At 42.2% G+C, this 17,741-nt stretch overlaps 1 protein-coding gene across 1 annotated transcript; it reads right to left on the bottom strand.

The window, feature by feature from the left end:
- Positions 1-10,594: 10,594 nt before the first annotated feature.
- Positions 10,595-11,347, bottom strand: LOC145396555 (uncharacterized). The gene has a single exon (XM_080269931.1). The coding sequence runs from the start codon at positions 11,345-11,347 to the stop codon at positions 10,595-10,597; it is 753 nt and encodes a 250-aa protein (XP_080126057.1).
- Positions 11,348-17,741: the final 6,394 nt, after the last annotated feature.

The raw sequence follows: 17,741 nt of genomic DNA, 5'->3' as shown, positions 1-17,741 counted from the left end.
TTGCAGCGTTTGATGTCCTGCACAGATGCCCAGTCTTTTCACTCATGACCACGTTCCCTGGTTAATTTAGCAAATTGCAGCATCTGATGTCCTGCACAAGCGCCCAGTCTTTTCGCTAATTAGGTATAGGGTTTAACCAGTAAACTGGGTTCCATTGGTGAATTGCAGAGTTTGATGTCCTGCACAAACGCCCAGTCTTCTCATTCATGACCACGTTCCCTGGTTAATTTAGCGAATTGGAGCGTTTGATGTCCTGCACAAGCACCCAGTCTTTTCGCTAATTAGGTATAGGGTTTAACAAGTAAACTGGGTTCCATTAGCGAATCCCAGCTTTTGATGTCCTGCACAGATGCCCAGTCTTTTCGCTCATGACCAAGTTCCCTAGTTTATAATGTAAATAGTGTACTTTTTGTAACATAAGTACTGATTGCTAGTCAGAGAGAGAGCTATGACACTTTTGATGCTCCACTTTGTTTTTGCAGGTGCAGCTGGTGGGTGCAGCATTGCCATGCAGAACAGCTGATCGTCCCTGACGCATGCTGCCGCCTCTTCTCTTCTGCCTCGTCGTCATTATTTACTATAAATTTGTATTACATGATTTTACACGTAGGTACAGTTACACCACAACTGTCACACCTACACCGTGTATTACATACATCACGCTACATAACAATTAGTTGTTAACGTAAATGTAGCAAACTTTTCGCTCAGATTGACCTGAGTACAGGATTTTTCACCATCGTCATGGAGTTTTTTCCTGAAGCTTGCTTCTATCAACATAAATACGAGGTTTTATTCACTCACTGGCGACTGTGACTTTCTCCTGTAGCAGGATAGCACACACACACACCAGAGTGTGAATCTTGTGTGACTGAGTTAGGATTTATATGTATGGATATCGATTTTTTTTTTTCCTGAAGGAAAAAAAAAAAGATTTTCATGGGGCGTAATGTCACGAATTGGCACGATTCTGTATCTAAACAAACTCATGATATTGAACTTTGGTGGAAAACCACTAATTCTAGTGGAATTTCCACTGTTTATCACTCAGTTTAACTGTCCCCGTATTCACCCAATCGGGAGTGTTTTCAGAACATTTTCACTGCTTCATAAGTAATCGTCCTTGCACGCGACATTGGCACTTTCGCTGAGTGATTTGTTGTGGGCATGCATTGCTCACATTTTTTCCGCTGGCCGTTAGCAAGCGTGGCCAGCACTCGTCTCTCTCTCACAATTTGAATTCAGTCAGGATTAAGACGTCGATGAGTGCAGGTTCGTTTGGGCCCAGTGTGGAGCAGTGCCGCCGTTGTCCAGCGAGTTCCTGAATCTCCACTTAGACAGTGATTTGGCGTAGAGGTTCAGCGTGTGTGGCAGCGTCCTTCCTAAGTAACGACGTCCAGTTCATTCCGCTCAGCCCCCTTTTCTGACCAGTATTTTCCTTTCGTTTTTCCTAGGCTTAAGAGATTAGCTTTTGAGTAAGCGAGTGAGTGTGTTCTCCTTATTTCTGAATTCATTTGAGACTCATGTAATGTAAAATTTATTTCATTGTAATTAATAAATTTATAGTTCTTTTACTTGAGCTTAATGTAATGTAAACTCGTGTTTTATTTCTCCACATTAAGCTTATTTTAGTTACCGCTCCTAGTTTGTACAACGCTTTGTATTATTCATAACTGGTACTTAGGCCAGCCCTTTTTGCATGAAACTTAAATCCGTTGTGCCATCTAGGAGTTAATGCACCGGCGAGAACCTGTTTATCATTAATAGCATTAGATATTGATTGTCAGGGGTGGAGTCACTTTCTCCAGAGGCTAACAGTAGGTACCAGTAAACAGCACGTGTGAGTAGTTAGTCTCTGCTGTGTACTGTTGAGAAAGTTTATAAATTCTCGTCCTTAGAGAATCGGCGAAGTAAGCTGGCATAAAGTAATCATTGCTTGATTTTCACAAGTCAATTCTTTGTCCCTGTTCTCAACCAACATTTTAAATTATCAAGTAATATTAAATTCGCAAAACCCCGTGACATCATCTACATAGGGCACATGTACACTACGTATATGTTTGAGAGAGAGAGAAAGAGAGAGAGAGAGAGAGAGACAGACAGACAGACAGACAGACAGACAGACAGAGAGAGAGAGAGAGAGAGAGAGACAGAGACAGAGAGAGAGAGAGACAGAGAGACAGAGACAGACAGACAGAGAGACACACAGACAGACAGAGACAAACAGACAAACAGACAGGCAAACAAAAACAGACAGACAGACAGACAGATCAATAGTCTCCCAAAATCATTCTCTGTTTTATAGCATATCCAACCTCAACTCTATATGGCCTATTTACTTTTTAACTAGATGACGGAAATATACCATTCAAGAGCTATGTGCAAGCACGTGAATCCTGTCCATATCAGTCATATCTTCTCTGTCTCCCTCTGTCTCTCTCTCTCTCACTCCTACTATAAGAAGGACTGGTGCCACATGACAGGAGGCTTGAAAATGTCGCCGCTTTATCTATGACACATGATATTCAAGTTATAGATTCTTAAACCGCGATGACACACAAATGATGCAAATAATAAACACAGAAAATATTATTCTAGTAACCATGAACATATTATCGAAAGATTTAGAACACCACCGCTACTTATTTTCAGTAGTCTCTTCTGGATTTAAGAAAACCTGCAAGGATATTATTCGGTTTCATGGCTGAGTATCACTGAGTGCCACCTTCCCTATAATGACGCGTTCTTTATATCAGTAAAGATATCATCAGACGACTACACTAATCGAAGGAAGGAATTTTAGTAGTGTAAGGACTAATGAAACTACATCTCACCTCTGCAGCTGAAAAAGCCAATCCGCACTTGAATAAGGAAAAGATGTCTAGAGAGAGGAAGACATAAATAAGGAAAAGGGAGATGCCTTACAGTCGGAAAGGTTAGCTGTATTCCCCATGATGTAATTTCAAATCTTATCGAGTCTAGATTTTTGCGTCGAACTTAGGCGATAGGTCTGCAAGTTTAAGGTAATTTACGGTCTTGTCTTTTACACACCAGGATGACATTTTGGAAGTATTCTATCCTTTGGCACTTTCCCCTGAAGTGCTGTACATAGTAGCGACGGTAATGACAAGGGTGTGTGCTGAGAAGTACACCTTTATGTTAGTGAGGGCTTTTTTAAGTTTGACAGATCTGCTTCTGAGACAGACAGACAGACAGACAGACAGATACGGAGAGACAGAAAAACAGGCAAAGGGACTAAAATGAGAAAAAAGAGGTGGACAAAGAGAAAGAAAGCGTGTGTGGTTACGGAATATGATGATAGGGTGCAACTGTATGCCGTGCCAGGAAGGCTACTGCCAAGTTAATGGAATTTTCTACCCTGATGGATGGGATGCGCATCAGCCAAACAAAAGAACACCACGTAGCTGAATCATATGTAGCCTCTCTTGTTTTAGGAAAGATTTTTGTTTTAGTGTGGATTTCTTTTAATATGTGTGGCTCTGGATACAGGTAGGACGTCTGTACCTTGGGACCAAGCAATCCTTATTTTACCAACGGTGAGAGCCAGTGCTGCATTAATAATGGCAGAATGTCCAGCTTACACGTGTAGAAACGCCAGTTTCATTATCAAGCCGGTCAGACTTTTGGTCAATCTTTGTCATTCTTCGCTAGTTCATCCAACGCTACAAATGAGAACTTGGATTTAATACTGACAGTTATGGAGGGGACTTGGCAAAAATGCATTGTTTGCCATATGATCCTCAAGGGTAGAGAAGCCACTTCCTACCAGTAAAGTCACACACACACACACACACACACACACACACACACACACACACACAAAACATCGAGAGTATAATGAAAAAAGAAAATGGAAACTACTTGTTCTCTGTGATGACGCCAATTTTATAACATATATTCTACCTCCCCACAGAATTATTTACCTTCAGAGAGACCCTCCGTAGTGAAGGGGCTAGACTCCAATAGCCCTTTAGCTATTATATATCCTAATTACCCCGTTCAGTTAGGGAAAGTTGTTTACATTCTTGCTACAACCACACGACTTTAACTTCGGATCGAACTCTTATAGTAATAAGATTGATGACGGCATTATCTGACCTCTGCTATATTAAGGTCTCTGGTAAGTTGAATGAAATCGTCTGAACGTGGCAAGAATGGAGTATGAATATCATCCGTCTCTAGGGGTTAACTATAATAAAATCGTTAGGCAGAAGCAAGGACCTCAGAATACAAACAGAACTACAAACAGTAAAGATGTATTCTGAAAACGCAGGTGCTGAACTCAGGATTTTTCGGCCTATGTAACCCCACTGACCTATTTTGCTATTTCCTTTACTGCGATAACGTACAGCACGGTTCATTAGGCCTATATTCTTGTTGATGGCTACCTAAACTGTCGTATTTCATTCGGCTTGTACTGAAAATACTGTATCTATAAAGTCTCCCGGTATATTGGATCTTAAGCCTCCCACCCGAGAACTGTCCTGTACAAAATACAATCGTCTGAGTGAAGCATAAGTAATATATACAACAGGCCAGTGGTCTGAAGGTGCTGGTGTACAGGAAACTATTTGTTTGTCACTCAGTGTAGAGTCACCAACAGGAATGAGGGAAGGAAAGACAGAAGAGGGAGTGTGATGTTACCCGTAGGCAGAAGGACGAGGAAAGAATGAAGGAAAGGCTGAAGAGGATGGAAGAAAGACGGAAGAAAGGAAAGGGCAGACACCTGAGAGCAGCACTACATAAAGTGACTGGATGGTGAGTGCCCCCACCTACCACCCAAAATAATAATAATAACTAGAATTCCGAAACTGCAGAAACATATTCAGAGAACTCCATATTCCTAATGGTAACGATACACTCCAGATAATGAAAAAAAAAAAAAAAATCCACACTTGTGCATCAGATATGGTGTACAGTCTTTGAAATATGCTCAGTACCAATAGAGGTTGTGGTGTCCATTTTTAATAATGCATCAAAAATTGAACGTGCAGAGATAAGTGGAATGATATTTGTTGTAACCAAGATCTATATATGTGAGTATCTTGCCCAAAAGTTGTCAAACAGTGTTAAAAATACTTACTTATCATAACTGCTGTTATAATATATTAAAAGGCAGACACTCTCTTGATTCCGAAAATACTTTTGTTATCACTGTAAACATAATATCAAGGGACTTTGATATGAATCAGAATTTTTTACGGTTTTTGTCCTGTGATCTTGAGATCAGGGTCAAGGTCATTCATACTATGCAGATCATGTTGACTCATGACTCACTACATGTCCGCCGAGTTTGGTTAAAATCGGCCAAATACATTCCGATTTAGCACTTTCAGACATGAGGTGGTCATTTTGATTTTCCTCATTATCTCAAAAAGTATTTATTGGATCTCAGTATCAGTGCCCAGGGGCAATAGCATATGTTGATGACTACATGCTGGAACACTTGAGGAGCTGCAGATTCAGTAGTTCTTGCTGTGCAGAAGAGCAATGCTAGGGGAAAAAATTTTGTACCAAAAGAAGCCTGCAGCCAATATACATCAAAACTTCTGAAAATTTCGCCTCTATCTCGAACGGTCTAGGGATGCCGGCCTTCTAGATCCTCCCCCCGAAAAGAAATATCTACAATATCAATAAGAACTCCACAGAATGTGGAGCTCTTAATAGCAACTATAATAGAAATAATAATGGACCATTGTCCGTCTGTATTTGAATTTATCCAGACACTCCTAGACGCATCAAATGCTCTTCATGAAACTTTGCAGAAACAATCCCTAGCACCCCAGATGTTGTACAAACTTTCTTGGTTTCAAAGTTCCAAAAAATATTTTACTGTCGAAAGTATTGTCCTTAGTCCTCAACTTGCTTTTTGTAATATGGTCAATGGAGTCAAGTCCATTTTCTTCGAGCCTTACCACATTAAATTCCGAGAAATAAACAAAGGGTGACGGCTACCTATGGCAGCCTTATGTGAAGAATAATAAAACTGTGGTCTGTGTGATGACACTAATTTCATACATCATCTCAGCTTTTATTAGGACCTTTCTAATAATCTATTGCTGGTTATTTTCCGGCCATATCCGAAGTTATCAAGTATCGGGGCGTGCGACTAGGCTACTTTGTTCAAAATTTTTCGGCGCTAGTTACTCGTCGCTATTCGCAAGCTGTATGGACTATGTTGGCAGTACACCCCAACTTCCCTTTTGAGGAAAAGCCTTAAGGGCCACATCACCCTGTAGTGCCTTAGCCTTTAAACACCGATCATCTGTTTGACCATAAACCATACAAAGTTAATGGGGCTCTGAGATAGAAAAAAAAAAAAAAATAGCCTGTTGTTCATTGTCCAGTCACCTGAAGGCAGCAATGCTTGAGATGAGTGGATGACAGATGCTTCCACACACCATAAATATGAAATACTGGTACAGTTACTACTGCTACTTGCGAGATATGGGCTAATAGATTTACCATCAGGATTTCAGGTTGATCTTAAATACTCTGTATTACCAGTGGATGCTTAATTGGGAGCTTAGATGTTACACCCACGGAGTGTAGTTGATCTCTCTCATACAATCTTTCAGGGTACAGGTAAATAGTTTCCTTTGTGTGTTGCCCAATGTCACCCTACACTGTTTACAGATAGAACTCTCTCTCCAGCAGGATTAGCAAGAGGTCTGCTGGCCTCACCCTGACTCAGAAGTCCACAGATGCCTCTACGCAAAACATCCGTTTGCTTACTCGTGCATTGCTCTCTCCCTCTGGGTTAAGCAGATACCTCCCGATATTTTTGTGCTGATACAGAGATTAATAAGGGACAGTTTAAACAGTAAATCAACACTGATGTTGTAAGTGAATGATGTGAAAATATATGATAATATATTTTACAAATAATAAGAGTATACTAGTTGACAGGAAAAATATCTAGCTAATTTAATGTATTGTACATTCATAGGAGACTTATACTGATATACATATATTAGAGTGATAAATAATAAAATTACACAACAGCTGGTTATACAGAAATCATAATAGCATAGCGAAAGAATTAGGTCTTGTCCATCCATCCATCCATCATCCAATCCTACGTTGCCCCATGAGGAGCGTAGGAGCCCGGGGCTAGGCAGTTGGTCCTGATATTTAAGATGAGTGTAATAACTAATAATGTTCATATAATCAGTTGGGTGTGCACGTCTTCACACAAATCAACACTATGTAGTAGAGGTTGAGTGGGCTGTGTTTTGCTTATTTCATTATAGTCCCAGTCAAATTTCTCCAACTTCATTGTCAGGTTGCAATTTCTTCTCGTCACTTTCACACTGAACAAGTTTTACTGTTTTCACATCTAACAAAATTCACTGTTTTCCTTATTTCATGTTGTAATCTAATTTCATGGAGTCCTTTTTTCATAGTTTAAGACAGCAATGAACAAAAATCACAATGAATATAAACAAAACTCCAAGTATAGTGAATGAAATACGAGAATATACATAAAAAATGAAGGCTAAAAAAAAAAAGTGATGAAGGAAGTGAGTTATCTGGGCTATAGTATTCTTACAGGGAACAGCTGTGATGGGGAAGATATTAAAGGAAAACACAGGACGAGGACGAAGGTTTGAACTGTGGCCGAACACGAATATAAGAGATCAAACGGGACATATGGTCACGAGACGGAAGAAAGAATTCAGGGAACAAAATGCAGTATAAAAAGTGTCAATGTGAGACAGAGGGAAGGTAATTGGTTGGGAGTGGTGAAGATGACTGTAGGGCGAACAGGAATACGATAGTCGTTGAAGGAGGGGTAGCTTTTGGTGTACGATAGTACAAACTTGAGGAAACATAAATAAAATGAATGTTAAAGTTAGTGTGAACTCACTGTAAAATTAAATGAAGGTATGAAATTGGAACAGGGCCTATGGTAACATGACAATTGATTAGTTCTTTACTTGCAACATAAATTAATAGAAAGTAATATTACTACAGTGACACTGATCATATCATTTCATTCAAGCATTCAAAGCTTTGTACAACTGCATATCTGTTTCATTCATATATGTAACAGTTGGGTGGTCCAAAAAACTTTTTCCTCAAAATATTTCTACAAAAGTTGTTTTCATGTCTTACAGTCTGTATAGCCTTTCTGCAAAATTTTGTGCTATTCTATGAAAAATTAGAGGTCGCCCAATTTGGCACTATTCCTACATTCAACTACTCTGGTTCAGAAAACAGTGACTGATATTCATAACACGCATAACATAAAGCACATAACATACACATCTATCTTAACGTACATAACAAACATATCTAAATGTGACCATGAAGTTCTTTCATCAACTGGGTTATTTTCCACTCATCAGTGTTATCTTGGAAGCTGTGGCCAACTGCTGTCGGTGGTTAGCCACGAGTTGCAGGAGATACTGTTTCGGGTCCTCATTTCGGGTCAAGGTGGTATTGTAACACTCAATCAGAGCAATTACATGCTCCGTTATGTCATTGACAACCTTTATGTTTTGTGCACGTCTTTCAAGATCTCTATAGTGAGCATCTCCGCGCCATTCCTTTGGATCCTTCTGAAGAAACTGATGTGCCTCTTCTTGCCCACCAACCTTCAAGGCATCAAAAAAATTGAATGTCCTCTTTGTGCGACATATGACACCAGGTCAGGTTGGATACCTGTAGCTGTTTCTCGATTCTCCTCAAACATGCATCACTTTGGGGGCACTAGAGGTTTTGAATCATCCTTTTCTTAGCATTGCAATCAATCTTTGTATCAAAAAAGGCTAACCCAGTGAGGTACTCTGACAGGTTCCACAGGTACCAGCTTGAAGCTCTAATAGCCCGCTGACCAACTTCTTGTATGGGGTGATTGTCCAGTAGGTTCAGCAACTCGATATCGTTGACAGGAGTGTGTGTACCCTTCGGTGCTTCATGCCAGTACTTGATGTAAATCAAGCTGACAAACAGAGCCATGTAAGTTACTTTGCTTTCCTCACTTGGGGTTAGCTTGAATTGTTGCCGAAACAGATATACCGTACTTTTAGCAAGTAAATGTCCTTCTCCATCCACCTGGCATGATGCATGGGCCCTGGAGCTGCATTCCTATCTGAAACATTTGTTCGATCCAATGCTCCAATAACATCGGACGACTTGAAAATGTTAATGGTGTCATTCTTTTTAAAATGTTTTGAGTAAGGAGCATCAGTTAGAGAATGAGTGCTACCAACAGGTTTAAATTCATCTTCATCTTCCAAAAAGGATGATGAGAACTCAGCAAAAATTGTTGAGGTGTTTGCTCCTTCCAGCTGGTGCTGTTTCAACTGATATCACGGTTCATTTTCTCGTGATCACTTTTCCTGGTCCTATGCTTCTTTAATGTGAGGTAGTGATCGAAAAACTTTGAAAGTTTCCAGACACAAGCATCGATCCGCTGCGTCAGGATTCGAGCCCAGTCCCAGATCTCCATAACCGCCTGACAAGTCAGATTCAAATTCGTTGGTATTGTTTGTGCTTGATCAACATGGTGTGCTGCACTAGAAGGAGTGCGTCCAATCATGTAGGTAATCTATGTCTTGGAAGCTTTCCAGTTGGCTTCCCTAAAAGCCACACACCAGGATTTATTCTAGTTCCAGCCATTTTACCAGAAAAAGAAACACAAGTTTGAGTATTGCTTCCGGTCGGAAAGCACATCAGAATCTGCAAGATCACTAAATACGGTCAAATTTAAGGTTTCATTTTCAGTCAAAAAAACTATTTTTCAGACGATCGTATTCGTGATGAAGTCATTAAGATAAACACACAAGCGACTGCTACAACACGTAAAATGCTCTATTTGGAAGTAAAATGCAAGTAACATGTATATGCAGGGATCTGTTAGCTCATGGTTATCACAGTATGCATATTTGGGCGATCTATATATATTATTAAACATGCTAAAATCATGCCCATATTTTTGCCAGTCCATGTGGACAAAAAAACATGCTTGTGGAGAATGTCCATGACCACTTTGATTTTTTGACCTACCAAGTTGGATCACCCTAATGTAACAGTACTACTTAGCAACAGAAATGTAACAATATACTTAATAATACTGCCTAGTATCAAAGATGTGTTGTGTTATAATACTATCGACCAACAGAGATGTAATAATATATGCAACAACACTACCTAGTAACAGAGATGTAATAATATATGTAATAATATTAACTAGTAACAGAGATGTAATGATATATGTAACTAGCAGACCTACCCGGCATTGCCCGGTACTTTGCAAGGGACAGCAGGAGTTGAACATTAAATAAAAAAAGGGAAAAAGTGTCTGAGAATACTATCACACTACATTACCGGTAGATCACAAGATTCTGACTATACGCTTAAGTCTAAATAGATCAGTTTATGAGGGCTTCTGGGTACACAATATTCTCTGACAATCCTTTCTGTGACACATACTGTATATTTAAAGGTGATTATTTTCCATTTCTCTCACGGGAGCATCCTAAATAGAACTGGCCACGTGAAAAGCAAGGCAATTGAAGGCTGACGCCCACAACCTACAAGGACTGGCCTTGGACCTTGTTGATGCTCATGGCAAAGTTACTTTTACTGGCAACTGTAGATACTTGAACTCAAACGGCATGTCAGATGGGATGATGAGGATTTGGGGAATGAAGACATCCTGTCCCTTGAATCTGCCAGTGATTATAGTGGCCTCTATTACATGTGGCATCATCTTCACAATCAGCCAGGTTCCATCGCACAGCTTCGGCGGGTCGAGGTTCCAGAGCAGCATGATGGGGTGGCCTTCTTTTAGCACCAGATTGTGTGGCAGAACCTCTGGAGACTGCAGTAAGTTGAGAAACTCCACTGGGTAGTGCACAGCCTGGTCAGTATCAGGAACTGCATCGACGGATCGATAAGACTGAATTGTTCCTGGTAGTTCTTGAAGAACCACACTAAGCTTGTCCACTGCATCGTTCTTGGGTGCCAAAATGGCTCGCCTACACAGCCACTTGTGCTTCTTGCAATGGATGGAGAGGTTGGGGAACACTTCTGCCTGGAGCTCATCAATGGATGAATGCATGTTTTCACGGGGAATATGAAGACTGTGTTGAGGATTGGATCTAATTCTTCCATCACCACCAATCGTGAGCAGCTTCTTTGAAAATTCGTTAGCTGACTTATTTTGCCTGAAGATGCAGGGTGTATTCATTGTTAGCTGCAGTGTATTCACATGCTGCCACAGATATGATGTTTTGAGGCAAGTTTTCAGCTCATCGGAATTTATGCCTCTTGGTACAATGGGAAGTGTCTGTCTGAAGTCACCGGCAAGCAGCATAGTGATCCCACCCATAGGTTTGTCCTGGCCCAGAATGTCCCTCAAGGCCTAGTCTACAGCCTCATAAGATGCTTTGTTCAACGTCATGCACTCATCCCAGACAATCCGTTAAGCTTGGCATATCACTGTAGCCATGGCTGAATTCTTTGAAATGCCGCACAATAGAGCCTCCTCCCTTGTCAGGTTCAGTGGCAACTTGAACATGGAGTGAGCTGTTTTGCCCCCATTCAGCAATGTGGCTGCTATCCCTGAGGAGGCAACTGCATGAGTGATCATCTTCCTCTGGTGTACTTTGGCCAGTAGAGTATTTGTGACAAAAGTCTTGCCCAGCCCTGAAAGGGCATCAAGGAAGAAGAACTTGCCCTTCTCCTGGTGCACAGAGCTCAGCACTGTCCAGTAGGCATTGCATTCATCAGGCACCACCTTGGCTCATTTTCCTCATTGAAAGGCTGGAGCTCAATACTGTACTCTGTCTCGTGGAGCACTTTCTGAGCCAGCACACACTGATTGCCCCAAACGGATGAAGGCAAGCCAGAGGCACTGAATGGCCTGCCATCCAGTAGCAAAAGTTTGTCCTCAGTGTGAATGAGGAGTCAGTAACAACGACATCATTAAATTCTGCTGTCGGTGTCTGTCACAATGCTGGAAGCAGAAACCTCCACTCATGTTCTCCTTGTGGCTCTCCCACAGCTGCATCTGACTGGATATATCGCAGGTCGGTAACATTGTGGAGAAGAGATCTCACAGTTGATTAGGGGATCTTGACATGGCTGCTTCACTCATTGTTGCATTCCAGTGTTCGTCGTCATGGAAAAGGCCTCTCTAATGGCATGCTTCGCAAAATGTAGGGCAGACCTGACCATCCACTATTTTCAGTGCCTCAAAAGATGTCAGACCATGTACAGAGTGCAGCAGCAGTCTCTGAAAGAGCACACAAAGTTGTTGGGATGAACAGTGTGCACATGGCCCAGGGCATCAGACGTCTTAATTCCAGGATGGCCTTCAACACTGGCTCCGATGGCTCCCGTCCAATGTTTCCTGATATGATCCCACATGTAGTACTGCAGCACCTGATTGTATAAGAGATCTTTGACAGTCATCCTGGTAACAGATTTCAAAGAATGCCATAAGCATTGTTCGGTGAGGCATCTCCAGTTGTTGCTGGACATTCTCTGGTGTGAAGCAGACTCTCTGTCCATTCTATAGGTAGACAGCCAAGTGAACCACAGCTGGGTGTCGTATGTGGATGGGGAAGTTTAAGATGCACCAGGCAGCCTCATTGCTGCTGATGTAGCGGGCCATCTGGTTGCAGCTGATCTCTTCGTTTCGGATGACATCTCGAAGGCTGAAGATGGCCATGTCCTATTCCTTGTTTAGATACTTGCAGTTGCACTTCATTGACTTGACTAAATTGCAGAATTCGATGTTGATGTGAGCCTTGAAGGTCTTGGAGAGCAGCCGGCAGTGGGAGATAATCCACCTATTATCAACTTCCATGAGCCTCTGGACTTCTTGACAATGGCATAAATGATTTGCATTTGTATTGATGTCATGAAGCCACCCTCACCCGGCTTTCATCAGTATTACAGGGCGTACCAATCACTACCTGTTTGCATGTGTGCAAGGAATTGCCCTGGGTAGCCCTTGGTACAGATGTTGTTCTCCATGCATGGACTTCTGTGGCTGACTCCATTGCAGGGGCCATGCACCATCTGCATGGTAACAACCTCAAAGCTAGAGTCTGACTGGGGATCAGGCAGCACAGCACTGATAAAGTAATCGATATTGTTGGCATGGAGGCACACAGCCAACCATACTAGGATGTTGGCATGGGGAAGACCTAGTTTCTGCCACTCGATGGTGTACATGTGTCATGTGGTGTTGCAAAGGCCTTACCCTGGGTGATGAGGTCTGTTAGCTTGATGACCTTCTGTCTGTTAGCTTGATAACCTTTTGTCTGGCCTGATCATGGGCCACCTGGCTGGGCAAGAGCTCCAGGGTGATCTCCTTCCACCCTGAGATGAGGGTCGACCATATGTTTGAATATAGGTCATGGCATCTTGCATCTGTTCATGCATGTAGCGGAGGCCACCGGTGAAGACTGAGGGAAGGATGACCAGCTGTCCAAGGTTTTTCACGCTGCTGTCATTCTCCACGGCATCCCTGAGGTAAGCATACTACTCGGCTCGGAGGGACTTCTGTTTCTGGTGCAAATATAGCAGGCGTTTGCTTTCAGTCTTTGCATACATGTCAACAACCAGAGACTGATGAAAGAGATGCTTGTAAGCGAAGTAGGTGGTTAGGCAAGCCCTCATGGGTGACAAAGGGGAAGACACAGAAATCATTTGCTGGCACTTTCTTGCTGGGATTGGGCTGCCCGTTGTGCATCTGTGTGATCATGAAGTGGTAGCTGTCCTGGCCCTGCCACATAAGGACTGGGTACTACAGGGCATTATAGGACCTGTGAGTCTCCAAAATCTGCTGCAGATGGTTGTCCCTCTTCTGCAAGATAATGTCCCACTTCTTGTGGGACTCCCCACCCATGAGCACGGCAACTTCCTCTGCAGCGGGAGCACTGAAACAATGGGCATGCTCACCTGCTGGTCGTTTATTGCTATGAAAGACAGTCTCGTACTCATCAGTGGGGTCCCACTCCATGGCAGTGCTGAAGGACTGAACCAGGTCATTGTGCTGATGAGACATTTGTTGCAGGGCTTGCACAATGTCTGGCCTTAGGCCAGGAACCACCTGGCACCTTCGGTCGCGCTTCCTCTGACAGTCTCCCATAAAGTTTATTTAGAGGAACCTGGGCTCCTAATTAAGTGGGGTCTCAAGACTACCCATCAAGTGGTAAAGTTGGTCCTGGACCTTGAACAAGGGCATATATCCTGCCTTGATCACCTTCTTGTCAGCTCCATTTGAAGGTTGAATTACAACAGTGGATGTTGGACAGGAAGTGCTTAGAGGCTAGGGTATCACTCAGCAGAAGGTGATTCAGTGGATCACGGGGAGCTGCAATGAGGGGCAGAGCAACTTTACCACCAGAGCAGTGCATGCATGGTACTTTCCCAGGGAACTTCTTGGCCCCACAGGCATCACAGACTTACGACATAGACCCAACATCCGTATGTGGGTCAGCCAAGTAGTCAACTGTTGCATCGTACCTGAAAGCTGACTTGCCCCAGTTGATTACTGAGCCTCTTCGTTGCTATGGAGCTTCGAACTGCCATGTTGCGACCATGCTCTCCCTGTTCCTCTCCCTCCTGTTGGCAGTCTGATTTGCAGGCACCATTGCCCTGGTAGTAGCCATGCTGCCCTGGTTCCTGGTCCTCCTCATGTTCATTTTATCCTCAGTTTCAGCAACCCTGGCAGCAGCGCTGCTTTTGCAGTCCCTCGTCCTCATCATGGTAGACTGATCCTCAGTTTCAGCTGCCCTCGTGGCAGCCCTGCATTCCCGGTCCTTCGTCCCCTTCATGGTGGACAGATTCTCTGTTTCAGCTGCTCTGCTTCCTGCCATTCTGGCCTGGTTGAGAGTATTCTCGGCCATCCTCTCCTCTGAGGTTTCATTGTTGCTTGATGCAGCAGTGCAGTCCCTGTTACGGGCTCTGGATCAAAATCACTCCTCCTCAGTCTGGGCTTTCCATGTTTGCTTTTCCCTCCTAGACTGAGCTGTTGCTGGAGAAAGGCAACTCTTCTTTGGAGGCACGTTTCGCAGGGTTAGCACACTGAGTTGTTAGTTAATACTCTAACAGGAACGATGATAGCAGGCAGGGAAAGGTTGCTGCCACTTTATTTTCTCACTGGTGCCCACGATATCATCAATCGACATTGGTAACAATAACATTATAATAATAATGATAACATGCACAGCAAAGTAAGCTTATAAAACTCCAAATACAAAGAGAGATTTTCCTTTTTCAAAAGCCTGAATTGGTTGTGTGACGAGGGGGAATTATACCCCATCCAGAACACACAATATCACAATAGCCAATCAGAAGCTGTTTCTGGTTTGGCAGGGTATGCTCACTGTGGAGATATGCTGGGTCAATCTTGATGTGCTCATGCTGCTCCTTAGGCAATGTTGCCCCTATGGCTCCAATTTTACTGATGTGAAAAAGTCTACGGTCAGGGCTTGCCACGTTGTCAACTGAGATTTACTGAAGAAACTTACCCGTTATTGACCAGTACCAAACTAGGGACGTAGATATACGTCTCCCCGTAAACTGCCAGCAATGTAGATCTACATCAAACAGCACTGAGAAGTCATTGCAACCAACTGAAGTAAACGGAAGGTAATAATGTATCTCGCTAACTTCCTTTTCCCACTATGCTTATAACACTGATTTAGGAGTGCTGGAGGTGAGTGACAGTCTTCACAGGCTCACAGCCACTCTGCTGTCTTGGTAACCTCGAAGATTTCAGAAGTCGAGTGGCACCAACCCAACTCGATTCAAGCAACTTTCTGGCCTTGGTGATTACTTTGATTAGTGCCAGGGATCTTATATTGATATAGGCTATTATGCACATTTAGCTAGGAAAAAAATCGATAGTTGGTTGACAGACTCACAGCCGCTTTGCTTTCATAGTAACCACGAAGATTTCAAAGGTCAAATGGAACCAACCAGACTCGATTCAACCAATTTTCTGGCTCTGATTACTCTTATTATTGCCAGGGATCATATATTGATGTATTAAGTCCATTTAGCCAGAAAAAAAATAATGGAAAAACGGCTGGCGTAGAGGGGAATCTTTTTTTTTTTTTTTTTTTTTTTTTGCTCAGTGCAGTACGGGTTAATGACACGCCCCCTCGACATGCCCCCAGGTCAGCTTTGACATGCCTATTCTGTTCCTTGAGTCAGGTTACTTCTATGGACCAAGTTTCATCCACACAGACCCAACAGCTTCTGGGTCTATAAGATGTGTACACACAGACACTCAGTCAGTTTTATATATTAAGATAAAGGAGGAAAGCAGTGATGGTTCAACCACTTTTTTTTTTAAATATTTCCAAAAATTCAGGTTTAAGCAGTAGTGTAATCGTGTTTATGTTATAATATTGCCTCATCATTTGGTTTTTCAACAAGACAACTTTCTGAATCGTCCGAACCATCTCTCCCATTGGCGTTGGTTCTTTTTTTTTTTTTTTAATATTTCCAAAAATTCAGGTTTAAGCAGTAGTGTAATCGTGTTTATGTTATAATATTGCCTCATCATTTGGTTTTTCAACAAGACAACTTTCTGAATCGTCCGAACCATCTCTCCCATTGGCGTTGGTTCGGACAGATGGGTGGGATGGTTCGGCTACATGTTTTACATGGCACTTTCTTAAAATTATGTGAGTTGGATTGACCAAAAACAATAATTTATCGATTCAAAGACATATTCTTTTCCTAATTTACGAAATTAAACTTCAGAATCCAAACGAACCTCCTCATCTTTGTTAAAAAAAATAACATTTAGAATTGAAATAAGCTTCACTAGAATTATGGATAATTGACTTTGCCTCTTATTTTCTGCTTTAAAATGATGCATAATAGGCCTCCCCCCCCCCTCTCTCTCTCTCTCTCTCTCTCTCTCTCTCTCTCTCTCTCTCTCTCTCTCTCTCTCTCTCTCTCTCTCTCTCTCTCTCTCTCTCTCTCTCTCAGGCACATTTGACTCCAACATCCAAATTAATCTCTTCATTATTGTTCGAAAACATATTTTGTTTAAAATGAAATGAAATTAATAAAAAATTGTGGGTAACTGACTTAACCTCTTACTCAGCTTGAAATGGTGCATACTATCGGTCTCTCTCTCTCTCTCTCTGGAATATTGACTTCACTTCTCACTTTCCAGGCCTCTGGTTCAGATTGCAAAAGAGACTTCATCTCTCGCTGTATGTATTTATTTCCGTATTTTCGACAGACTGACTGACTTAAGACTTTTTTTTAACGCATATTGCAGCCATAGTGTATTCGGACACTGACAAATCATCCCCCTCCTCAACTGTCCGAATCATCCCGAATCTATATAATTAACTGATATGCACCTCAAATTTCACACGAGTGAGTTTAATATTCGTTTTTGATCGCAATATCTTCTACATGCAACACAGATTCACCAAAATGATGCATAATTCGCTGCCTGAAATATTCATGGAGGTAGTGTTTACGATTTACACTCAAATTATAACCTAGGATGTGCAAACAACATAATCGTTGACCTGCATCGAAAAGTGTAGTGGTTGTAGCTTGGTGGTTCCGTGTGGTCGAAGCAAACTCTCACTCTTTGACGCAAGACCTCGCGGCTTTAGGTCCCATACGTTTCTCAGGAAATGCACTGTCCGAACCATCACTGCTCTCACCACTAACTAGTATCAGAGATGTAATAACATATGGAATAATCTACCAATCAT

The sequence above is a fragment of the Coenobita brevimanus genome, chromosome 38 (genome assembly GCF_032717465.1).
Source record: "Coenobita brevimanus isolate Jiangsu-jjx chromosome 38, ASM3271746v2, whole genome shotgun sequence".
NCBI classification, from domain to species: Eukaryota; Metazoa; Arthropoda; class Malacostraca; order Decapoda; family Coenobitidae; genus Coenobita; species Coenobita brevimanus.
Note: the sequence above shows the minus strand (reverse complement) of the source record. Positions and strands in the feature narration are given on the sequence as shown.

Bases quoted from the DNA above. Each gene is read 5' to 3' on its own strand.
- LOC145396555 (XM_080269931.1), bottom strand. From the start codon at position 11,347: ATGCTGCTTGCCGGTGACTTCAGACAGACACTTCCCATTGTACCAAGA.